General features: G+C 41.8%; 1 protein-coding gene across 15 annotated transcripts in view; it reads left to right on the top strand.

The window, feature by feature from the left end:
- Positions 1-26,752, top strand: part of arvcfb (ARVCF delta catenin family member b) — a 163,811-nt gene that overhangs the window by 123,093 nt on the left and 13,966 nt on the right. For 11 of the 15 annotated variants that reach the window (XM_066690098.1, XM_066690107.1, XM_066690100.1 and 8 more), the window contains 4 exons: positions 4,040-4,157; positions 4,748-4,919; positions 6,625-6,642; positions 7,498-7,569. In XM_066690098.1, the coding sequence (XP_066546195.1) occupies positions 4,040-4,157; positions 4,748-4,919; positions 6,625-6,642; positions 7,498-7,569 (380 nt within the window). The remainder of the gene's footprint in view (positions 1-4,039; positions 4,158-4,747; positions 4,920-6,624; positions 6,643-7,497; positions 7,570-26,752) is intronic. The other 4 variants (XM_066690099.1, XM_066690102.1, XM_066690110.1 and 1 more) reach the window with 2 other exon arrangements.

The raw sequence follows: 26,752 nt of genomic DNA, 5'->3' as shown, positions 1-26,752 counted from the left end.
GATACTCGGCCATTGGATAAGTGACAATCTGATTAGTTTAGAGGGGCAGTCATGGGAAGTGATTGCAGTTTTTCAACAGGCCGTTCAACCCAGTCAGGCACCGCCCGGTCGGATTTGGAGCCGTGAGATTGTCGTCTGCCCAGTCAGACCTCCACACAGGAAGCTGCATGGGCCTCGCAAATGGCCCTGGAGTTTAGCTCAGTATTTATATTAAGCTCTTTAAATCTGCTCCGTTTGGTTTGAGTTAATTGAGCACATTAGTGGGTCTTCTTTGCCTCCGTAATGGCTGCTCTCTGACATGCTGTCGGCTGATGGTTATCCCCCCACTCTGCTGCCCTGGTTTTAATTTGGGCCCTGGCTGGTTCTGCGGCTCCACAGAAGCCACTCTGAGGGACGCACGTGCTTTCGCAGGAACTGCTATTTGCATCATCCTGTACAACTGCCTTAGTGTCTTTAATCTCCTGCAGCTGAAGTACTGCAGTCCATTGGCAGAGCTCCAACAACATGCTTAGAAAATTCCTTAGTCTTTATTCCTCCCCCCTTTCACTTCCACATGTCAGATTACAATTCCTGCCCTTTTGCACAAACATCTGGGATTGTTTAAATTACCTGAAAATAGAGAGATTCTGATCCTTCCTTCCACTGTACATCCAGCTTCCAGGGACAACTCTCTCTGAGTTTTATTATATTTAAATTTTTTAATTGTCAATAATAAGCAATTAGATCAAGGGAATGACTTGGAAATTGGAAATCAAACTGAATTAGTTATACACTCAGATAGTCTCTGATACTCTTAAGGACAGTCACAAAACACTCTGCTCTTATTCACAAAGAAAGCTGGAGTTAAATGAAATTGTTTTGTGTTTAAATGTTCCAATACAGCTTGGTTTAATTCCACACCGGAGCAGTGCCTGTATAGTCAGCCTGGGAGGCTGCAGGACATGTTGAGAGTGCCCATGGTGAAGCTGGACGAGTGCAGATGAAGTGATGCACACTGGGCCTGCACAGTGTTGGTCTTTCTCTCCGATCCACTGTTTTCCCTAGGTGCCGTGATCTGTCTTGGGGTCAGTCAGTGCTCTCCGGTTATCTCTTCCTCAGCCGTGCTCCGTTGCCTCAGTCTGTGCTTCTGAACCTGCTGCCGGTCCATCTCTATGGAAACAGTAACCAATGACATCTGTTGCCTAGTAAGCTGCCTAGCAGCAGTGCCATATTGGTGATAAACAGACTTCGGATCACAGGCGTCTCTGTATTACTGCTTTTTTTTTTGGTCATCATCCCCCTCCTTCAATATTGACAGAATAGTTGATTTGAACAGCTGAACAATTTCACCAGTACAGAGTGCCACTGTCATTCACATGTTTAAATTGTAGTGCGACTGTCAGTCACGTCTAAACTCGATCTCTAGAGTTTCTTATACAAGCCTCTTCTGTTATTATTTGGATGTGATTTGTGAAGTATAACGCACACCGTAACCTTTCCTGACCCGATGAGTGCCCTTGTCTCTGAACCGTAGCGAGGTGGTAGAAGAGATAAGAGCAGAGAAGAATAACCGGAGAGGGCTATCCGTAGAGATCTCTGTGGATATTGACAGCCACGGAGATTAGCCGCTCCTGGATTATTGATGGCCACAATACAATTGTGAGCACAAAGGCTTTTTGAGATCAGATGTGATAAGGACAGAGGGTTGGGTCAGTGTCCTTGAGATGCAAAGTGCTAGTGTATGATAGAACCCTTTAATGTCTATTTTCGATATAGTGAAGGTCAGTGATATAGAAATCACCATGCATCTCATGAATCACACACACACACACACACACAATCATGAGCACATGCATGCAAGCCATTTGTCTGTTCCATCTGTACAAGTCATTCAGGCAGCATTTATATATATACACAAACTTGTGTTTATCCCTGCATTTAATTGTTTCCAAGTAAAGTCAACTAATAATGATGTTGCCTAAAACAAAATTTTGCACAAATTAACTCTTATGCTGTATTCATAATATAAGTTGGATTTTTTTTACTTGTGGAAGAGCCATAACACATGTCCAAATGATTTCAGATGCTGCTTGCAACAAGGTCAGCAATTTGGCAAAAAAAAAAAAAACACTCTCTCTGCTTCCCTTTCCATTATTAAAGGAATAAAATAGCTCAATTCCATATAAACAGCAGGCCCTCACACTGGCCACTGCTTTCCTCAGAGCACGACAGGCCCTGACAGACCAGTAAATCTGTTTCAGGACTGCAGCAGCCGACCTGTTGAACTTTCCTGTAATCCAGGATCGGCTCGCTTTGTACATAGTGTGGCTGGAAAGAAATGAAACGTGAATTTGATACATTTGACTGTGTTCCAAGTTATGGTTTAATGGCTCTTTTGGTGAATTGTGAGCAGAGGTTATAACATGAGCTGAAATAAATCTTTGGAATTGAGCTGCACATTGTGTTTGTGAGACAGGAATGTCAGATTATACCTGCCTTTAATGAAAAGCAGCAGTGTGAATGATCAGGTTTTCAGTCTCTTAAAATTAAAGTATTGTTTTTCACTTTTTGTATGTTTGTTGGTTTGGCGTGTGAAGATGTAGTTACAGATATACCTTTTGTAAAATCCACTGTAAGTGTCTCATAGGTCTTTCTAAATTTGGAGACCATTTTTCTTGGCATTTGTTGCAGTCCATGACTGTGCAAAAGAGGCCCAGCCTCCATATTTTAGATGCCTTTATTCCATATTTATGCTTAGGCCTTTGCAAGCAGATCACAGTGGCTGCTGAAAATCAATTAAGCTGTCAGCCAGCTGTCATCACCTCTTTACTGAAAGAGAACAACGGGCACAGGTAAATTCGACAGACATGTTGGAAGTGTTGTGCACTTTAAAAAAATAAAATAAATGTGTTGACAGCCCAATGTGAAGTGTGAGTTCAAGACTGATGAGCATGTTCGTTGAGTTCTGCGGTTTGCTGCATTTTGAAAAACTTCCAGGGCTGTCATTGCATAGGTCCTGCGAAGGGGTTGTTGGGAAGCTCAATGCTGCAGTATCAGTACGTAAAAGGAACAATGAACAACTTTAACAGACTGTACTGGAGCAGCTATCTCACTACTTATAAGGATCTTGCCAACAGATGGGTGATTTGCAGGGGTTTTATAGTAGCTCTGAAATGTGAAACTTGCATCAAGTAGAAAAAAATAAAAGAAAGGTAAAAAAACAGCCTGTTCTATTTGTTCAGAAGCTTATTAAAAACTCCATTAGAACAGCATTAACTCCAGATATTGGTTATGCAGTAATGATACTTACGTAAGATGAATGTGGAGATTTTCAGGAAGAAATAGCAGTCCAGATGGCTTAGTGTCTGCGTTTCTCTTGAATTGATTTGTTTTAATTAGTGCAAAGTGGTATAATGACTAGCCTGTACCTGAGATTAATGGGAAGCTGCCCAGGAACAACTGACTGGGACGGAGGTTTGATTTATTGTCAACCTTCCTGCCACTAAGCATGGAAAACACACACGTTACTGGCCTTTAACCATTACAAAGTGTGTCGGGTTTTCCTGACCTCCCTCATGAACTCATTTAGTAGTTAATAATCTGTTTAATACGCATGAAACAAACTTAGCAAGGGGTAGCGTGCTGATGACTGTTTTTTATCTTGTGCATTCACTGTCTTACTGGAAACTGTGTAAATTTTGCTTCACAGTTTGTTTTTGTTTTTGTTTCAACCAGTGGACAGTTCTTGATCTGTCAAGTTGAATAATACCCTCATCTGGGTATTGAAACTTTGATCCCTGGTGCCTTTCCATCACTTTACGATGTTTCAGTTGTGTTTATATTTAAAGCAACAACAACAAAATGAAACCTTTTGTAATATTGCAGCACAAGCTGAGTAGTTTCAACTTCAATTGTTTTCTCTCCTTCCAAGCTGGGAATAGGGACATAGAAACACTGACCAGGGTTGTTGTTTTGCTGTCAACGCTCTGCCGCTGTTGTGAGCGAGGCCCTGGGGGTGCCGGCATTGAGCTGATGCAGACCCTTCTGCTTTGTGTTGCAGGAATGTGAGCTCGGATGGAGCGGAGGCCCGTCGGAGGCTGAGGGAGTGCGAAGGCCTCGTGGATGCCCTCCTTCACGCGCTGCAGTCAGCTGTGGGCAAGAAGGATATGGACAACAAGGTGCCGTGATTATTCCCAGCGAGTCTGCCAACCACTGTGAAACCCTGTCTAGTACTTGATTCATTTATTTAAAATGAGGAAGCTGCGTATTATGTTTCTCCCTCACTGTCTTAAATGCATCTCCCGTCTGTTCTCCTCTTTCAATTTAATTCTAATGTTCCTTTAATCCAACTATTGGTGGAGGTAAAGAAATATATCTTAAATTGACGCAAAACCAGCCTCAAGTTTGACATTAGTCCTCGTGATGATCACCAGTAATTACATTTGAGGGGAAAAAAGAAACAACAATGATGATAAACACCTTTAGTATTTTGACACTTGCCTCAGGGCAGAATTGACACAGTGCTGAACACTTGGGAATACACCAAGCCCTTGAGTTCTTTACCGGGGGGTTAAAAACTGTCAATCGCTCGATCATCTCTGGCTTCATTGAAGTTCCTCTGAAGTATTTTCATGTGAGTCCTAGGGGATACATTTTCATATTAGCTCTATGTTTACAGTAGGTGGCTGGGAGTTTTAAGACTCCATTACAGCTGATGTGAAAACACTTGTGTTTACCGATAACCTCGATCCCTTTGTCCTTCCCGCAGTCGGTGGAGAACTGTGTGTGTATCATGCGCAACCTGTCCTACCACGTCCACAAGGAAGTGCCGGGTGCAGAGAAGTTCCAGGACCCAACTGCCAACCAGGCCCCGGGGTCGGGAGGGCCACAGAGGAAGAAGAAAGATGATGCTGGTTGCTTTGGAGGCAAGAAAGCCAAAGGTACTTCATGGTGAAGCGGGAGGGGTTGGTGGGGGGGCTACTATCCTATTCATGGTGCTTCTTCTGATACTTCTGCTCACCTTCAGACTTCCTCAGGTGAGTGCTGAGAGTTATAGAACATTTTTGTGACAAGACCTGTCCAGATTCGAGGGGAAATCCCAAGTTGATTATTATAATATTTGTATACAGACAGATTAATCACTGTTTAACTGAACTAACACATTTAACCTTGCCGGGATAGATGTGGCTCTTTGGAGCAAGCTGGGCAATGGAATTACCTCCGTGAGATGACGGACTACCCATGTTTTCCACAGCACTGCACGTGTCGCTTTTTATGAGCCTTTTACATCTATACTTGGAGACATTCAGCCAGGGGAACCTTGTGTTCCTCACCTGTTTTAAAGGTTAATGTATTCAGTCTCTTTCTATTAATTACACGGCACGATGCATTATGTTTTGTCCGCAAAACAAGCGTAGCCGTGACAACTATACATTATCCGTCCATTATAAATTGGCCGAGTTTATACGGCTTTTAATTCCCACGTATCTGGTTCAGCAGTGGTTCTATTACTGCCTTAAACATCTTCTCTGGCTGAGATTTTAACTGCTGCCCTAAGTGGCAAGCTACTTTTTGTTGTGGCTGTTTTTGTCATTCAAGCGGTGGATGTGATTTATGCATGCAGAGTGTTCTCGCAATTGGAAATGTGTCGGCAAGGATCCCCAGATTATTGTTAATGTTCTGTAATGCATCCAGACTACACGTAATTTGCATAGTTTATACCCTGGCACTATTTACCTGTGTGTGGGGTGGGGGGGGGCTGGATCTGTGGGGCAGCAGTGCTGACATAGCCTTATAGCTTAATTTAGTACTTAACATTCTGGACACAAAGCCCCCGCTTAACTGAGGGTTGCTGTTGAAGAATGAGCAGATGCCTACTGGAGCTATATATTAATGAGCTGCATTTGCACAACAGCTTCTTAGAGCTCTTGTGAAAAAATGTAGTAATGAATCCTTTTGAATGACACTTAAAAACAATCCTGAAAGCTGTCAGAGCATAAAAAAGATTTCTGTTATCCTGGAAATGGGCATGTCATCGATGCAATAATGTTTCAGGTCGGTCCCTCTGGTCCGGCACTTTTAGCTGTCCCGGGTAATCTGGCTTGGATATTCCCCCGTGAAGAGCACACCTACCCCCAGTTGTTTTAGTAAAGGAAGCCTTCCGGTGGATTGGAGATGGGAGGTGTTTTATGGTTTGTCATACTCTTGTCACAGACACAGATTCACAGACTTCGAACAGCGATTCTAACCCATTGGTTTTGGACCCAGGGCTCGGTCGAGCTCCTCTGACTGCCCCTTCATCCCTTTTGTGTTCGGCTGCGCTGGGCAGCAGCACCGCAGGGATACGGTGACTCACTCGAGAATGCAATCACTGCCATAGCACTCCGTCTGCAGCGACTGGATTTATATATATCTTTTATTTCGTTCATGTATTTTTGATTTTCCTGGCTGTTTTTATTTGCAATCTGTGTATTTGTTTCTCTCTTTCTAATCCTTTTTTGATTTTGATTTGATTTATTTATTTAAGTTAAGAACTGTTCATATGTTGATCCTGTCATCTCTAATACACACACCTTTTATCATTACTTTTCTCTTCTCCCCCCCCTGCTTGTGTTTTTTGCATTGCTGCTGCTTCGCTAACTATAGAGGAATGGTTTAATCAAGGTGAGTTATTCCTGCTCTTCAATCGCACCTTTGTTTTATTATTAATGGTTTCTGTCTTCTTCCCCAGAACTGAAATTCAGGGAAGCTTTCTTATTCGGTCTTTCTTTCTCTTTATTCCCAAACTTGTCAGAGTCCTCCCAGTGATAAAGTATGTGACCAAACAGAAGGCACTCAGGGGTAACTGCCTCTTACAGAGTAATACTTGCCCTGTATCTGTGGGAAGTTCTTTGGCACAGACAGCAGGGTGTAACCTCTCAATGGGAGAATGTGCTGTTTCATACAGAGCTTCTCCTGAGCATCTCTGAAACATTGAAACTGTAACCCCTCGAACCATGTTGAAGCCTGCTGTGCCCGCCCTCCATCTTAGCCCTCATCTTTGATGGGCATACATTTCAACATAAGGAACGACGCCGTTTTAGAGAACTGTTAATCGGTGTCTGTGAAAAACAAAGCTTGCATGCTCTCACGTTTAAACGGGCACCTCTCATTTGAGCGATGTGGATTGACATTGATCATCGAGCACAGTTTCTTCTTCTCTCCTTTTTAGCCTTGGCATCATCAGCCGTGGCTTTATGTCAAAGAGGTTCTGGCATCAGAGGCTTCTTTCAAACGCATAACTGCCTCGTTGTAAATAAGGCCTACTGGGCTGGTTTTGTGTGTTAGTCTGACAGCTTTGCAGGTTGTCAGGGTCTCAGTATTTGTGTTCTAAACTTTGTTGTTGTTGTTGTTATTGTTATTGTTCCATAATGCTGCATGTGTCTGTGCATCCTTTACTGGAACTGGCATGTCTGTCCTCCAGCGATGACATTTACAATTGCTCTCTCGCTTTTTTTTTGTTTGTGTGTGTTTATCTAGGGAGGAAAAATGGAGAAAACGACAAAAACTATGACACTCTGGACTTGCCCAAGCGCACCGAGCCGACAAAAGGTAGCGTCTGAATGTGTTTCTGTCAAGATGGTGGCTTTGAGGGACTTTCTACCTTCATCTGTTTACTCTGGGGCGCTTATATGTGTTGCTGTGTGCTGTTTAAATATCTGAAGAATATGTACCTGGCCACTAATGAAAGTGTTGCACTCTGTTTAGACAGAAGGGCAATAGTGTGCTTTGTGGCCTGTATAGCTGTATGGAATGATATTGCGTGAGGTGGGCAATAAGATAATTGAACAGAAATATATATGTTATATATACTGCAATGCAAAAGCTTTTTCATTGTTCACAATCAGATGAATTTGGCTCGTTTTTTTCTCTTTGTGAGGCGTTTCACTGGCAGGCAAGCCGAGTGGAGCTCTGAGCGAGTCCAGATCACTAACCATGGGCATTGTTCAGCCAAATGGTCCCATCGACTTTACAGGCAGACGCTCCTCTGATCTAATTATTCTGATCAGATATCCCTGTCTTGTTGAATGAATGTGGTAATATTGGAAAGCTGTCTGCCACACTCAGACACAGACCACTGTGTGCAGCCTAATGATCTACTGAAGTCAGCTTTCCTTATCTGCGTAGGGAGGGGGGATCCAAACGCTCAGAAAAGTGTCCTTTTTAATCCCGATCACGTTGTGTAGAAAAGTGATCATCACAGAGGCAGTGTGTAAAGTAACACTCTGTAAGGCTGTTTTTAACTTAAGTTTTTCAGTTTTCTCCTGTAGGATTTGCTTGGTGTGAGTTGATCTGTAAGTGTGTAATTAGTTTGTGTGTAGATTACTGCGTTGGAGCTGTGTGCTCTGATTATATAGCAAGGGGTCAACAAGACTAGAAGTGGCAATGGTTTGTCAGCATTGATTCTTTAAAGACTTTTGGACTCTGTCTGCATGCAACACTACTTTTTGCATTATTATTCAATATGTAATTTGTTTATGGTAGCATGCAGATTGGTATCAGTAGTTGTAATGTAAATTAATGTGTGTGTGTATATACAGTGAGGGGAAAAAAGTATTTGATCCCCTGCTGATTTTGTACGTTTGCCCACTGACAAAGAAATGATCAGTCTATAATTTTAATGGTAGGTGTATTTTAACAGTGAGAGTCAGAATACCAACAAAAAAATCCAGAAAAACGCATTTCAAAAAAGTTATATATTGATTTGCATGTTAATGAGGGAAATAAGTATTTGACCCTTCGACTTAGTACTTGGTGGCAAAACCCTTGTTGGCAATCACAGAGGTCAGACACTTCTTGTAGTTGGCCACCAGGTTTGCACACATCTCAGGAGGGATTTTGTCCCACTCCTCTTTGCAGATCCTCTCCAAGTCATTAAGGTTTCGAGGCTGATGTTTGGCAACTCGAACCTTCAGCTCCCTCCACAGATTTTCTATGGGATTAAGGTCTGGAGACTGGCTAGGCCACTCCAGGACCTTAATGTGCTTCTTCTTGAGCCACTCCTTTGTTGCCTTGGCTGTGTGTTTTGGGTCATTGTCATGCTGGAATACCCATCCACGACCCATTTTCAATGCCCTGGCTGAGGGAAGGAGGTTCTCACCCTAGATTTGATGGTACATGGCCCTGTCCATCGTCCCTTTGATGCGGTGCAGTTGTCCTGTCCCCTTAGCAGAAAAACACCCCCAAAGCATAATGTTTCCACCTCCATGTTTGACGGTGGGGATGGTGTTCTTGGGGTCATTCCTCCTCCTCCAAACACGGCGAGTTGAGTTGATGGCAAAGAGCTCGATCTTGGTCTCATCTGACCACAACACTTTCACCCAGTTCTCCTCTGAATCATTCAGATGTTCATTGGCAAACTTCAGACGGGCCTGTACATGTGCTTTCTTGAGCAGGGGGACCTTGCGGGCGCTGCAGGATTTCAGTCTTTCACGGCGTAGTGTGTTACCAATTGTTTTCTTGGTGACTATGGTCCCAGCTGCCTTGAGATCATTAACAAGATCCTCCCGTGTAGTTCTGGGCTGATTCCTCACCGTTCTCATGATCATTGAAACTCCGCGAGGTGAGATCTTGCATGGAGCCCCAGACCGAGGGAGACTGACAGTTATTTTGTGTTTCTTCCATTTGCGAATAATCACACCAACTGTTGTCACCTTCTCACCAAGCTGCTTGGCGATGGTCTTGTAGCCCATTCCAGCCTTGTGTAGGTCTACAATCTTGTCCCTGACATCCTTGGACAGCTCTTTGGTCTTGGCCATGGTGGAGAGTTTGGAATCTGATTGATTGATTGCTTCTGTGGACAGGTGTCTTTTATACAGGTAACGAGCTGAGATTAGGAGAGTCCCTTTAAGAGAGTGCTCGTAATCTCAGCTCATTACCCATATAAAAGACACCTGGGAGCCAGAAATCTTGCTGATTGATAGGGGTTCAAATACTTATTTCCCTCATTAACATGTAAATCAATTTATAATTTTTTTGAAATGTGTTTTTCTGGATTTTGTTGTTGTTATTCTGTCTCTCACTGTTAAAATACACCTACCATTAAAATGATAGACTGATCATTTCTTTGTCAGTGGGCAAACGTACAAAATCAGCAGGGGATCAAATACTTTTTTCCCTCACTGTGTATATATATATATATATATATATATATGTCAGAAGCAGTGATATTACAGTATGTAGGTTAGTAATCTTAGTAGTAGCTAATATATGTGGGCTACAATCTGATAGTATGTGGTGTTTGGGTAAATCCCTTATGAATAATCATACTTATATTCTTACTTTCTGATGCTGAAGCTTATATAGATGTAATCTTTATTATCGTGTGCTGAGACTGCCTAAAGCAGATCTTGAAGGCCACTGGTACTTAGTGCAAGATGTCCCTCACAACTGAGTTACATGGAGACCTATGTGTTTTGACTTTAAACATGGTAAAAACTCGCAATAGAACGGTCCAGGGGTTAACAACTGACTAGGTTTCAGCAACATGGTCAGCATGAACACAGGTCGATGTGTGTGTGATACAGCTGGAGGTTTAAAGAAGTGTGTTGTGCAGTCCACTCCTCTGGTGCTCAGAGTGTGTAAGCTTTTACCAGTATTACATTGATTCTGTATTAATTATAACAATAATAGTAATAATAATTTGATTTTATGTTCCTTGCAACTTGGGGAAATGGTGGGTGATGGATTGTTTTAACTGTTTGTCAGTTCAGTAGTAGAAAGGGTACCCTTATCAGTTCATATATAGTTGCATTATCTTTAATCCTAAACTTGATGTTGACAATAGTTTTGTCATTCTATTACCATAATTTCAAATTGACCCACAATGGGTAGCCCATGTTGTGACAAAGAAACAGTCCTAGTTTAGCTGCAATGCATTATCTAATTAACCTTAGAAACGCAAGGTGTCTGGACTGGCAGTTAGTGAGTTAAGGGCCATTAATTACCAGAGGGGGAGATGTACAGTAAGTGGGAATTTTAGATTCATCATTTCTTTATGTCAGCATTACCAGTACAGCCGAGTAGTCTGTCAGCATCTAAGCGCATTTCCCTCAGCAATCAGTGATTATTTTGATAAGCAGGTTTAGACTCAGCCTCCATCAGGATTATGAATCAAATGAGCCATGTGGTTATGCACTAGAATATTAAAGCACTCTGGAGAGTTGCTTATTACTGGATTCCAAACGAGATTAAAAAAATAAAAAACAATAATTCAGAATTTTTACTCTCTTACTTAAACCAGCAAAGGAAAAAAAATCAGTTTGCAAACTGTACACAGAATGCAACATTTTAGGGTAACTGTTAGAGTTAGCACAATTCATCAAGGTCTAATGGCAGCTGTTCAAAGTCAATAGCTTTCCCTGTTTCTCTGTAATTAGCCACATTAACAAGCAGAAATGGGCTCTTATTAAACCAGATTACAATTAATTGCAGTGCTTTATGGAGGTAAGCCGTTTTCCAACTCTAATAATTCAGAGTCTGTTAGAAGAGATGATCATCAAATATGGATATTATATGTAGTAGTATTTTGTATGATTGGCTTCACACATCAGTGATATAATTATAACTCTACTTTCCAGCATATTGACATTTGAGTATTTAATTTGTACCCCTGTGCACTTGATACTTGATACTGTATCTTGCTTATTGGTTGGTTGGTTGGTTACATAATCTGAAACAAAAGGTTAACAGCAGCACATGTAAATTATTATTGCTTTGTGAGATGTATGGATTGCATCCTGTCATTCATTTACAGCATTTGTATTACTGTATATTGAACGTGTGTGAGAATGTGTGGGTGATTTAAACTGCTTCGGAGCCACATAGTGATTTTTTTCATCTTCTGGAATGTTCTGTTACAGTTCCCCAGTTGATTCTGTACAAACCAAGGAAGGTTTTCTTCAGTTTTTTGTTGTTGCGATTCATCCTGTAACTCCTAGCAAATGTAGATCCACACACAGTCTCCTGATATGATTTTGTATGAGGAGCGTTTTTAACATCTTCTCGAGGACACAGTGCATTGGAGCCCTGCCCTGCCGTAAATTGGCCGAACCAGCGGCAGGTTGTGCAGCGCTTTGGATGGTTACTCAGTGGGGCGAGAGTTCTGCTGCTGAATTGCTCTGGAACAACAGAGATCTGAATCTTCACATCAGACAGCGGCCAGGTCAGCCAGTTACTGGCGTTTCATTTGTTTGAGTAAAGCCCAGGATTTTCCTGTGGTGTGGTGTTGAAAACAGACTATCAAGGCTGTGGTGAAGGGGTTGAACATAAAGTTGCTTTTCACAGTGAGTGGTCAGGGAGATTGCAGCCTTTTGGTTCTTATCTCATCTAAATTGAGGAAAGGTTGTGACATTTATATACCTGGGACAGCACTGTGTGGAATAATATGTTATTAATGCCCAATCCTATTTCTGTGAGGAGAATGATGTCCTGGGGATGGGATTAGAGTTGCCCCAGGTGAGGTTGTCCCTGAACATTACACTACCCTGTGCTATTCTGCACTTATAAGGCAATGAGATGGGCAGTCAAAGCGGTGATTGATTAACTTTTGATGAATGCTATTAAAAACTGGAGCTGCTTTTAAATGGAACTGAATAAATAAATACTATAGAAAGCATGTAATTAACAAAATGAAATACACTCACCTAAAGGATTATTAGGAGCACCTGTTCAATTTCTCATGAATGCAATTATCTAACCAACCAATCACATGGCAGTTGCTTCAATGCATTTAGGGGTGTGGTCCTGGTCAAGACAATCTCCTGAACTCCAAACTGAATGTCTGAATGGGAAAGAAAGGTGATTTAAGCAATTTTGAGCGTGGCATGGTTGTTGGTGCCAGACGGGCCGGTCTGAGTATTTCACAATCTGCTCAGTTACTGGGATTTTCACGCACAACCATTTCTAGGGTTTACAAAGAATGGTGTGAAAAGGGAAAAACATCCAGTATGCGGCAGTCCTGTGGGCGAAAATGCCTTGTTGATGCTAGAGGTCAGAGGAGAATGGGCCGACTGATTCAAGCTGATAGAAGAGCAACTTTGACTGAAATAACCACTCGTTACAACCGAGGTATGCAGCAAAGCATTTGTGAAGCCACAACACGTACAACCTTGAGGCGGATGGGCTACAACAGCAGAAGACCCCACCGGGTACCACTCATCTCCACTACAAATAGGAAAAAAAGGCTACAATTTGCACAAGCTCACCAAAATTGGACAGTTGAAGACTGGAAAAATGTTGCCTGGTCTGATGAGTCTCGATTTCTGTTGAGACATTCAGATGGTAGAGTCAGAATTTGGCGTAAACAGAATGAGAACATGGATCCATCATGCCTTGTTACCACTGTGCAGGCTGGTGGTGGTGGTGTAATGGTGTGGGGGATGTTTTCTTGGCACACTTTAGGCCCCTTAGTGCCGATTGGGCATCGTTTAAATGCCACGGCCTACCTGAGCATTGTTTCTGACCATGTCCATCCCTTTATGACCACCATGTACCCATCTTCTGATGGCTACTTCCAGCAGGATAATGCACCATGTCACAAAGGTCGAATCATTTCAAATTGGTTTCTTGAACATGACACTGAGTTCACTGTACTAAACTGGCCCCCACAGTCACCAGATCTCAACCCAATAGAGCATCTTTGGGATGTGGTGGAACGGGAGCTTCGTGCCCTGGATGTGCATCCCACAAATCTCCATCAACTGCAAGATGCTATCCTATCAATATGGGCCAACATTTCTAAAGAATGCTTTCAGCACCTTGTTGAATCAATGCCACGTAGAATTAAGGCAGTTCTGAAGGCGAAAGGGGGTCAATCACAGTATTAGTATGGTGTTCCTAATAATCCTTTAGGTGAGTGTATATACATACATACATGGATTTTAACACCAGGTATATAATTCTCATGGGAATACATTTGTAGAAACATCTATGTAATGTGACCAGACTACAAATGTCAAAAATCGAAAATCTGCAGGGATGGATGTGTTGACGTAATGGATAATATAATTCCTCCCTTCTGAGGCATCCAGTAGGCTCTTATGGCTCTTCTGACCTCGCAAGTACATGTTTTATGCTCTACTTGACTTTGCTGCCCCAGCATGCCTCAGTTTTATCGACGTTCTGCATGTTGGGAGCTCTTCGTTGCTGGATGTCATGTCAGTTCAACCCAGCAGTCCAAAATACCCTGACCTGCACTGAACTATTACATTTACATCCATATGATTTTTATAATAACTTTTTCCGTTCCTGACAGCAGTGAAATTTGATTTGATTCACTCGTTTATGTGCTGTGTAAGCCAGCTTTTACCCAAGACCCTTTGCCAAAAATATTCAGTGCCTTAATAGGACATCAAAGACTTTGTATACCTGGAATATGGAGACATTTTGTTGCAGAGTTGCAGAGTCCTTGAATCAGACTGGAGATTTGACACTGGAGTAGTACTCTCTCAAAGCTCTTCAGGTGCCTTTTAGTACACAAAGGTCCTTGTATATATACTTCAAGGGACTTCAGTAAAAATATAAAGACCAGGCTGGAATACTCTTGGAGTGGCACAGTGCTCAAGAGGCACGGTTTGTTCTGTGTGCCAATGTACCTTTTCTTTAACCTTTTCCCTGATATTTTGGGATAACAAAAACAAATGGTATGTATTAGATTAATGATGTAGCCATTACCTGTTAGCCATTTTACATATTATCAGCAGGCCAATATAAATATATAAATCTAAAGAAGCACGTATTATTTTTGTGTTCCTGGTCTGATAACATATGGCTTCTTTCATTAAAGTTTATTTTTTGTGTTTGGATCTCCTCAGGGCATTTTTGTTTTGCATGTGTGGAGAGATGTCAATGTCTTTATCGTGTTCTCTGATGTGAAGTGAGTTTACATCATAAGGGATCTAGGTTCATTGTTCAGCCAATTGGTCGGCAGCATCCAAATTCACTTGGGTTTAATTATTCTTTGTGTTGAATTCGTTTCTCACCAGGAAAAAATAACTAATAATCTCTCCTCTTTTTTTCACAACATGGCTTAAATTTTAATTAAAAAAATCAGCCCACTTCCCTTAAGAAGCTAGTTAACTGTTAGCACTGAGATTTGGCCGTGGCTGAAAAACCAAACACTCACTGGGCGCTCTGCTGCCCTAGGGCCATTGGTAGTGATACATCCAAAACAAATATCTTCAAAATGAAGGTGGGAACTGACTGAATTTCTGTGTGTGGCATGGATCCCCCTGTCCAACTGGACCATCTTCTGGGTATGCCAACTCTTGGAATTGAGAAACGGGAGTAGCTCTGCTCAGCACAGGGGGCGTGGAAGAGTTGTTTTTAGAACCAGTGGTAAACAACCGCTATTCATGGGGATAACAAATACAGTTGTCAGTTCTACTTTACACATTCATGCTTAAGACTTTGGATCTCTGTTTCAGAGCTTATGGTGAATGGCATGAAACACTTGTATTGTTGAAGGGCAAGAGGTAAATAGCTGGAGGCTTTATGGGTACCCCGAGGGTGTTCCTTGGAGTGTCTACATACATTTTGTTAAATTAATTTTATTCTGACTTGACAGCATCATTGTAGGGGCATTTCTTGTATATACATATACACACACACACACAAAGTATAACACATCGCCTTCAAGACGCACTAGACTTCGGCCAACCAAGAGAACAAACAGGATTCAGAATTGGATATAACACGATGGATCATATACAAGTTGTCTGAGAAAGATGCAGAGAATATGAGCTTCCTCTTTACCTGGGCTTTGTTGACTACGAGAGAGCATTTGATTCAATATATGCAAACACAGTCATCAGGGCTCTAAGAAATGAAACCTAGTGCATAGAGCAAACCTGTATGACTCTCTTTAAATAAATCGACCACAATGATGCATTAACAATCCGACTCCACCAAGACACTGACAAGATCAAGATTCATAAAGGAGTACATCATGGAGTGATAATCTCTCCAAAATTCTTCATGGCAACTCTTGAAGTGTTCATGACTTTGGACTGGGAAGAAAAGGAATCAAGTTAAACGGAGCTAATTTGACAGTCGATGACTGCCGATGACAGTCATATTTTCAAAAACACCTGAAGACCTGCAGCTTCAATTTCAAGAACTCTCGGATGCAAGCAAAAAAACTGGACTTAAAATGAACCTGAGTAAAACCCAAGTCATGTATAACAGCTTTGTTAAATCTAAGAAAACTGAAGTAAATCAATGGATACTCTAAGAAGTCAAACTTTATGTCTACCACGGACAACAAATACAGACAGAGATATATTATGGAAGATATCAAAAGTAGAGTAAAAATGTGATGGAGTGTATTTGAAAGAAACCACATTTACAGATTTGTATTCACAACAGTTTCTGTCTCAATATCTTCCTACACCTGTCAATATCATTACATACATTTATCACTTTATAACTGCTCCTCAGTTTTGACACTACCCCATCAGTTTTGTCGGTTTGCTTTATGGCTCAATAGTTTCTGACAACAAAAGACATCTTACACATGTATCTTGGTTGCTTTCATAACTACTTGTATGACTAATGGAAAATAAATGTTTGATATTTATCATGATTGAAATCTCTGGTTAAAAAATAAATAAAACTGTTAAGACTTAACATTATTAAAATGAGTCTGCTTGGAGAAAAAAAAAAGTTTTCAGAGCGAAGGCAGAAGTTTCTGAATTATTGATGGTAATGAAATGTGTTCTTTTATTTTGCTTGCTTGGTCTCACAAAATCATATCTCCCTGGCCTGTTGAGTGCACTAGCTAAGCGGTTGATTAGCCTCACCAGCGAAGAATGTAACACCAAACATGTAGAGGGTTTATACTGGCTGTCCTCTTATCACTGCAGCCATAACTCTCACTGTTTCCATCTGAGTCATTTACAGGAGAACAGGGACCTGTCTCAATCTCCTCCCTGACACTTACCTCCCATTAAGACATCTGTCATGTTTATGCCAAAGTAATCCATGTGTCGGTGCCGGCACCCACTAACTCCATCGCCGGATGATGATGATGTGGATTCAACAGCTGGGCCGCTCAGAGACACTAGAGCTCTGTCTTTCTGAAATAGCATGCAGAGCCGCAGGTGTCTTCAGGGGATATAATGAATAAACTGCAGTTTTGGAGTGAATGGACGAAGGCAAGGTCTTGGTAACATAGTAACGGTGTCGTTTATTGTTCAAATGAATTTATTGATGGAATTTGTCAATGCAGAAACTGATCAGATCATTTGAAAACGTTTAGAAATTGCTATCATCGTTTTATTTAAATGCAAATTAGATTTTGAATTGCAGGATTTGCTGTACAAAAGGAAATAACATCCATCCCTACACAATAACAGCCATTGACATCCTGCCAATCTCCAGACCATCATCCCCTCGGCCCCCTCATTAATCCTGATGTGACGTCTTTCACTCTTGACCTCACGCCTTTCATGCAGGATGTTCCCAGAAGGCGCGATGTGTCATTTGTCATATGGTTATTGGACACAGCCGAGGGGGCCTTTAACACAGGGCTATCAGCCTGCAGAAGCCCTCCGGCATGTTATTCCTGGCTGGAGCCCAGCCTTGAAGGATCAGATTAAAGCTGGATCCTCATCATTGAAGCCAGCTGTTAAGATGCCACCCATCAAGGGAAGACTTCACAGCAGGCTGACTCTATCAAACCAGGCCACAAACATGCTCGAGTCTACACACTATGTGCAACATTGTGCGCTATTCATGAACTGACATGTGAAGTCACTTACAGCTGCTTTGAGCACTTTCCAACATTACAGATACCATTAAAATAAAGAATAATAGATGGCTGTGGTTCAGTGATATCCTGGTCCAAAAAGAAAACCCCAACAACCCCAAAAAGTCTGCTCCGATCTTACAGTATCAGAGTGAGAGCTCAGAAGATCCTCCATTTCCTCTGCTTGGCAAACTCTTAACAGCATGAACGCAAGGATACTCTAAAATGTTGCTTAACTGAGAAGCGTTCCTGGAATGTTTTATTTTTATTCCCGATCCTCTCGCCATATCCTCTTTCATGAAATATAGTAATTTTCTTTGGCTTTGCTCCATAGAGGGCTGAGTGGTGGGGGAGGAGGAAGAGGCTGGGGTACATCTGTGGAGGACTGGAGTTTGGGAGTTTGCATGACTTTGCTAACCTTTCATGGCGCTCAGAGTTTCGGTGTTGCTTCACAGCGGGCTGTTCAACACCAAGGAGGAGGTGGGAGCAAATAAGAGCAAATGGCTGCAGTTCAACATGGGTGATTTACTGTATTCTTCCTGTGAGCAAGAAGATTACAGGGCTGTGTAGATAATTACATAGCAGCATTAAAACAACCAATAAAAAATCAAATGAGTTTCATTCCTCTGCTGGAAAAGCCAAAAGAGGTGGCTTTTATTTCTGTTTAAGATGCTTTAATGCAATAGAAAGCAGATCCACTGAAGGAAACTTGAGCCAGAGTTATGAAGGCTTGTATTCCAGTGATTAGAATTTCTTGTGATTGACTTTTCTCAATATGGTTTTCAATAAGGGAAACAAATATTGCCACTGCCTTTTAGATCTTACAGTGTTTAATGTAATTTGAATTATTTTGCAAGTTCATTTAAAGCCAGTTTCCAAATGTATGTAATGTACAGCATTTGTTTGCCATGTGGGTGTTGGTCTGCTTCTGTTTATGTGCCTTCAATGCGGTGCATTCTGCATTCCTTTGGTGTTCCAAACAACAAACTTTTAAAACAATTTCTTACTTCATACAATTATATATAAGTATGGCATGTTTTAATCAACTAATTGTATGTGTATGTGTGTTTGTTTTAACCAAAATCCATACTGAGGAGTCTCCTTAATCTTGTTGCACTGAAGATCCTGTTGAGATGGATGTGTTGTGTCACATGCTCCACCTCCGTGGACTGAGCGTCTCAGTCCCTGTTATTTTGCGGTTTCTGCACAACTAGCCACTGGCACTGAGGGAACTGTCAGTGACCTTGAAAATGAAGTTGGGGAAAAATGGCTGTCATTACATGTGCAACAAGAAGGGGATTGTTAATAATGTGACTCTGAATAGAATGAAAATGGCTTTAAAAATTGCAGGCTGCGTTTCAGAGATTGGATTTCGGAGGAGGATGCGCGGGGAGCTGCATGGGCTCTTGGGAGTGATGGAGCGGGCAGAGACGTGGCGGCAGGGTCATCATTGTCAGGTTGGCAGGCCATGCTGTCCACGTTGGCGGGGTGTGGGGGTGGGGGTGCGACCCTTGATTGCTCATCAGGACGAATGGTTTCACAGAGGAGAACCATCAAGTGAAAGATTGGCACTGATGAGAAAGGAGCCGAGGGAAATTCCTTTTACGTCAAACAGAATCTGCGACGTCATCTTACAACCTGAGACTGAGACTTCACTTTCACTGCTGCGGCACCTTTGCCTTCTCCATTAACCAGCTCCCTGCCGACTCCCTCTTCGTTGTTGGCACCAGCTGTCACGAGTTTCTAGTATGAATTTGGAAGAAAAAAAACATTGCAACACCAATGGAAAGAAAAGCACCTGTGTTACTTGTGTCCTTTTTCACTCTTGATTGTTCGGTATTTCTCATACAGCAGCAGTATTGCCTCACTATTGTGTGGCATTGAAGTTTCCATTTTTCAAGTTTTTTGTCAGATACAATTGCAGTGGGGTTTTGTGTAGTAAAGTTTTTACTCAACTTCCCATCGCTTCACCAGCTGTCTTTGTGTTTTAGGAATGTGAAGTATTTCATGAAAACACTTTTGGTGATGCTTTCACTATAGACATTTGTAAAGATCGCTCCAGAGGAAGATGTGTGTTTGTTTTTTTCATGGAGGCAACAAAATGTTTGAATGCATAAAGAGTTGCTTTTGGTGTATGTTTTTTTTAGATTTAATCTGCAGGTTGAGAAAATTGAGAATATCCTGAACATGTTTTCAAAGCACTGGCAGATCTCATAGCACTGAGATATATATTTTTCCACCTCTGCCCTTCAGTCTGGCTTTAGCTTTTACAACTTGTGATGCGTCTCTGTGTACGTGATGAGCTTTATCAACGAGCCAAGACCAGGCTAGCTCTCAAGGGGGAACTGAACTCCAAATCCCAGATGTGAGAGTAATGGATAAATGTACTATTCTTAGATGGGAACATAATACAGGGGGACGCGCCATCCTCTCTTCCCCGTTGTTTGTCGGTCGCATTATCTAATTTGATCTGAAAACAAAGACGAAAAAACAAGAAGAAACAAGAAATCGACGATTGAGACCTCTCTGATCTCCACTTTAGTTTGCCAAGTGTGAGCTGCGCAGCTTAACAGAGGCAACACAGAACGAGACATCTTTACGTTCACTTCCTGTCACCCTACTGAAAGACCTGCCATGTCTAAATTTGCTGCCTAATGAAACAGTTTTGTTGGTGTGGACGGATGTGGTTGCCATGGCATTAGTGCCTAAGCTAGCTGATCTGTTTCTTTGTGAGCAGATGCACACTCTCCCACCCCTCCCTCCCTCCCTCTCTCTCTCTCTCTCTCTCTCTCTCTCTCTCTCTCTCTCTCTCTCTCTCTCTCTCTCTCGCTCTCTCTGCCACTGCAGTTTCTCAGCAGCGCAGTTTTCCTATCGACAAGCCCCCCTCAGGATTTAAGCTCCTCTGCAGTGAGCTGAAAAAAAAAAAAAGTCTAGAAAAATATTCATAAATACCACAGTTGCTCAGCACTACTTGACAGTCTGTCCAAGTCTATCTGGGGTGTTTGTTGGGCCTTGACAGATACAAATAATAGAAATGTGGAGCTTCCTATATCAATCCAGGTTCTTATCTGTATATAAAGAAAGAAAAAGAAAAAGCAGAGTGCAGGTTTTCGTCTGCTTTGTGCAGTCTTGTTTTTAAATATAACTTACTGCAGCAGCACGCACAAATGTCTAAGACAGACAGAATTTGCCTGTATTATAAGGTTAACTGTTTAGTACAGTAATGGGAATTGTCTTATTGTTAGAGGTTTTTATGCAGTGTGTTGTATAACCTGATACTAATGAAAGCTGTGTGCTGAGTTTGGACTTGCAGTTTTCTATAAAGGGGAGTTTTAGAATTAAGAGCTTTGTGCTTTATATTCATTATTGTTCTTGGTCATAATATAGTAATGTATAGGGATGGCATTGTCTGATTCATTGTGTTACGGGAGTCAGAGGTTACAGCGAGGGGAGTTAAGGTCTTGTGCTGTTCTCTGCTGAGTGGGAAGCAGACAGATTTGTTCCTGTATGCTTCTGTACATTCTTCCAAGATGGCAGCCTGTGTCGGCATCACGCACAGGGTGAGTCACTCTGCCCCAGTGCTGAATCACTGGGGAATGTTTGCCTGTGGGGCTTGGAGGCAAAGTCTTTGTTTTTTGAGTTTGTATGCCACAGATAAACACACTCCTTCAAAGCCACAATGGCCAGGCAAGACTGACCGAAATGACAGCATCGGACAGTGAACCACTGGCTGTGTGACAAGGCCTGTGGTTTGTCATAAATACATGTAATCTTCCAAGCCCTTCTTTCCTAAATCGGAGGCATAGAGCATTCTATAAATAAATTAAAAAACACACACACACATATAAAAAAAGAAATGAAATGATGGTGGTTGTAAAATGTAAAGCTGTAAGGCACATATCTTGTGCTTTACCACAGCAACCCTGACAGCTATGTTGTTTTGAGATGGAGGGGGGCTGGCGGTGGGGGATTTGGGGGGGATAAGAAAACATGAGAATCTGAATTTTTTTCTCTGTTTATTTGGGGAAACGTTTGAAATATTTTGACAGGAGCACAATGCAGCCGATTGAAAGGGAGACGGAAGCAGCGAGTCTGGCTGGGGGGACCTGTGACAGGCCTTCACACGGCCGAGCCCGGCTAAAAGGCGCGCAGCTTGGGACGCCACAGCAGGAACTAATTAGCTATTTCAGAAAGTAAACAGTTTGCCTTTGGTAGGCAGCTTGTTTGGAACCGGACAGCTTCTGTTGATGGCTACATAAAGCTTTAAAATATCAATCAGCCCTTTTGACAGTGTCTATGCATTCATTCGAAAATGCTGTTTCAGAGAACAACAAGAACAGAGAGGGAGAGGGAATGGGGGGACAGGGACAGGAGAAGAATAGGAGCTGCTTTGTTGTCCCCTTTCCCCAGCATTTAATTTACTGAGAGCGCTTTGTATGTGGAAAGGATGAGCTCTCCCCCCCCCCCCCCCCCCCACCACCACCACCTTATTTGTGTGCCTATGGGTGATGCCAACTGATCTCTTGGGCAGTAGGCTGTGGGGTCACCCCCAATGCACATCCGAGTTGCGGTTTTGAAGATCTGAATTCATGCAGTGACTTAACACGAATTAATAAGCCCAATTTGTGAGTAAACAATAATTAAACCAATCCTCCCTGCTCCACACCCCCCTGCCTCCCAAACAATAATCTCTCCCTTCACTGAAGGTTTTGTTTTCGAGGGGTAAAAAACTAACATAAACAAAAAAACGACAAGAGACATTGCAAGTACTAGCACAGCCTAGGTCAGTGATAGCGAACCTGTGGCACGCGGAGCCAAGTGAGCAACTATCTGCATTTTTTTATATATATATATTTTTGCCAGCCCGCTCCTCAATTGTCTAAACTGATTGGCACTTTAGAAAGCCAGTCAGTATATTTGGCAGTGACGGCACCGGCCCAAAGTAACTGAGCAGCGCTCACATTATTTTCTGAATATTCATGTTTTAAGTTGGGTTCTTGTGCGCAGATTTTCACTGTTATGCGCAGAACTGCATAATCCACTGGTGGAGGGAGATATTAATGTTATGACGACTGTTTATGCTGCTGTACAGCACTCTGGGAGCAGGAGGAAGTTGACCAAAACTAACTCTGTCCTGTTGTGATTAATTGTGGTCAGCAATGGACGGGTTTGTTGAACATGTGGGCGGAAATTATTTTGTTTACTGTTATCTCCTGTGTCAAATGGATAAATGGCCACAATCATTCATATTTAACACTTCAACAATTTAAAAACTTAATAAAGTTGGCAAAAGAAAGCTGTAAATTCTTGAAGATAAATAAATGATGCCTCTGATTGTAGAGTACATTTGTGCACACTCATAATCACACAATGTATATTAATCTACCAGTTTTAGTTATTTTACAAAATGTAAAAAGTAGATATTAAGTAAATATATGTTGACAAATAATTTGCATTGGTAATGATTGAGTGCAAGTGCAAACAAAACAATAATTAACAAATTACTACTTGTATGTAACAGCAGGGGAATGGGAGAATCTGTGGGGCTTTGTTTTGGGGGTAGATTGTGATTTTAATGGGGTTTTTAAATGTACTTTAGCATCATAATCCTCAAACTTAATGTGTTTGAAATGTGATTCATGCATTTTACTGCACTTTAGCAATTCTGCAACATTTAAATTATGTTTTCATTGTATGATGCACTTATTCTTTAATGTTGTGACATGCTTTTGCATGGTGTTCCACTATATACAATTAACATTGATTTGATTAAATTTGAATGAGGTTAAAGATTCTCATTGTCCAAAATTAAAAGTGACATATTCCAAAAATGATCTAGCTAGTGAAGTGCTATTATTTTACATATGTACATTGACAATCATCTGTGAGCAAAAATACAACCTGCATATTTATAATCTTTTTGGGAAGAATATGCGCCTCGCTTCATTCAGCTTCATATTTTGCAGCAGACACCCATTAGTAGACTGGAGCTGCACTTGCACACTAGACTACAGAGGGATAAGGATGGGGGGTTGGATGCAGTTGGAGAGAGGGTTGGTGGGATGATTCTATCTGTCCATAGTTTTTTAAATGTTCTGTATTGTGGTTTGTTTTGTAAGCATGTTTGCTTAATAACCTAATTACAATAAAAAATAAATATAAATATTGGTTAAAACAATGGACGTTTAGCCCCTGTATAAACTTTTATATCCCTAATTTATCATTGGCACCCTTTGGCACTTGGCAAAGTATACAAACCAGACATTGGGCACTCCAGCCAAAAAAGGTTCGTCATCCCTGGCGTAGGTGAATGTGTTATTTTTCTGCTTCCCTTCTTCACACTTCATTAGTAATCCGGTGGCCTCCTCCAAAAATGCTCTTCCACTATAGCAGAAAGGTAGGCCCCGTACAGGCCAGTGTCATTATCAGGAAACCGATCCTTTCCCCACCGTCTTTGCTGGCTCTCCCTACATCCAAACAAGGCATGCCAAAGATTTATTCTTATTACGTCCGTCCTAGATCTCCCTGTGAAAACCGCAGTCACACTGTACTGTACGGCACTGAGGAAAGAGGGAGGGAGAGTAGCTTAAAGTGCAGAACGGAAGAGCGAGGCTTTGTCTGCAGATGGGCTGAAGGTGTCGCAAACGTCAGGAGTCTGCTGCGCTTCTTGTGACAGTGTGGCCTTGAATTCAGAAGGAGTGGGGGACCGATTTGATTAATCATCTTAGTGTTACTAATCAACACCATCTAGAATTTGACTCCTCTGTATTAATTACAGTCAATAATGAAGCCAATTCAACCCAATTACTTTAATATTAATTGATGAGCCTGTTAATTCTCATAACCAACAACTTTATGACTCGTTCACTTTTAAAATATTATAATAAAATATTTTGGAGGAGGGGGAAGAATACTAATTTGAATTCATGTCATGTTTTAAGAGCTTTTCATCAATGCTAATTAAAAGTCCTTTTGGTTCACTTCAATTTCACAGGTAGTGCGTGTTGGGAAAGTGTTCTTCTGGACATGTTTGAATCCAGAAGCATTCCTCTCATCTGACTTTATTTAGTGTGTATGCTATAACTATAACATAGTCCTGGGATATCTCACAAAAGTCTGTTCATATTCTGCTAACAACCGGTCAGTGAAATCTGCAGTGAAAACTTCAGGTCAGATCGTGGTTCTGCTCTTGTCTTTATCCTCTATAATAACCTGACTAGTGGTTCAGCTATAGTCACTGCATGCTGCTGATGAGTGGTTTGGGGAAGGGGCCAGGGAGTATAAAAACTTTTACTCTTTTACTCTATACTTTAAAAAGTATATTTAATTTAATTTTGCTAGTCTATATTTCCTTTTCTGGGTATTGGATCTCCAGCTGACTTCCACAGCCAATTGTGTCTGATTACAGTGCTCCGGCACTCCTTCACAGACTGTGCATTACACTTATCGAACAGCTGTTTTATTTGGAGCAGGGTTTCAGCAGTGGGTTGGCTATGTATTTCACAGATAGCTTTCTGAGAGGGGAAAATGTGAATTGCCTTTTTTTTTTCCTCTCTCGCTCTTAGGAAAGGGCTTTTGGGGACTTATCTAAGTCCCTGGCTCGGAAATGTCATTTCATAAATCAGTTCAACTGGAATTAAGTCCTCCCTAAGGAATTGCATAAGGGATTTGTTTTTTTTGTGCATTGATACATCTTTAGTAATTAAAGAGCATCTTGGACTTATAATGAAACTGAAAACGAGCCCCTCTTTAAGTGAATGCATTTCGGGATTCCATCCACTCATGAAGAGTTATGGAGAATAATGCGGCGGTGCCGGCTGGGGTGGGGGGGTTAAAACAAAAATTAAAATGGGGAGCAGCTGCCAGCTGAGGCTGAGCAGGGCAAAGGCTTCCCCACATCCTGTGCTGCAGCTTCATCTAAATTATGGGTGTGAGCAACAGATTTAGAAGTGAAAAAACGCCAAGCTGGGCTTCTGGGTTTCCTGAAATGAAACAGAAAACTGCTTACATGCAGCACTTTACCAGCTAAAGACCAAGTGAGTAAGAAACACACTGGCATCCTTTGTGAAGGAAGAAGAAATTAGGGGAGAACTCACAGGTTTTGTAAATTGACAGGGGGGGCTCAGCTGTAGTGTCCTTTCTCCTCCAGTGAGAAAGCAGTCTCTGCCTCGGTGCGTGTGGAGGAGTGGGTGACTCTCATGCAAGGCTTTTAAAGTTCATCTCCACGGGGAAGAGCCAGGGGGCAGGGCAGCCGTGCAGCAAAAATGCAGCTCTGTCGGTGCGGTAGCAGGCGTGTCTCCAGGCGTGGACTGAGGAACGGTCATGGCTGGGAATGTGTGCCAGCAGGCCTCGGCTCCAGTGCTGCTTTCTACCTGTGTGTCTGTGCGGTCAGATACCTCGCACACTGTATTCCCATTTTTTTACCCTCTGTTACTTCTGCAATTATGATGTAGTTGCCACGATATAGTACGGTACAGTAGGTCCATCTTCGATGAACTGAGACATTTTCAAAATAACCTACTTTCTCATTGTCGTCATTTCAGCTAAAAATAAATAAAACCTTGGAACTCTGGGGTGTTCATTTTAGTAGACTTTTTGCTTATCTTTGTTTAAAAAAAAAACATCTATTCTGGTGAGGTCTGATTAAGCAGTTATTAAGTTGTTTTTGTTTTGTTTGCGGTTTGGTTTTCGTCCACGTTAACTAAAATGGGAATTGTGTCATTAGGAGGCTGCCAGCAATGTGACAATTAAAGAAATACACCACAGTGATAATGCTCTGAGCAAAAATAATTTGTACAAAATCCATCAGATGATTACTGGGTCTCTCTCACCTGTGTGAATAAACACAGCAGTTCCCCTCAGAGAAGAGCGATCTTTTTTCATTGTTTCTTTTCTGTTGCACCCTGCAGTACAGTGAGGGCCCTCAGTTTCTACGCAAGCTTTGTGCCTACCAAACCTCAGTCCAAATTCAGTGGTTTGCATCACAGA

This window comes from Amia ocellicauda, chromosome 17 (assembly GCF_036373705.1).
Source record: "Amia ocellicauda isolate fAmiCal2 chromosome 17, fAmiCal2.hap1, whole genome shotgun sequence".
Taxonomy (NCBI): Eukaryota; Metazoa; Chordata; class Actinopteri; order Amiiformes; family Amiidae; genus Amia; species Amia ocellicauda.
This window is presented reverse-complemented; position numbering and strand designations above follow the sequence as displayed.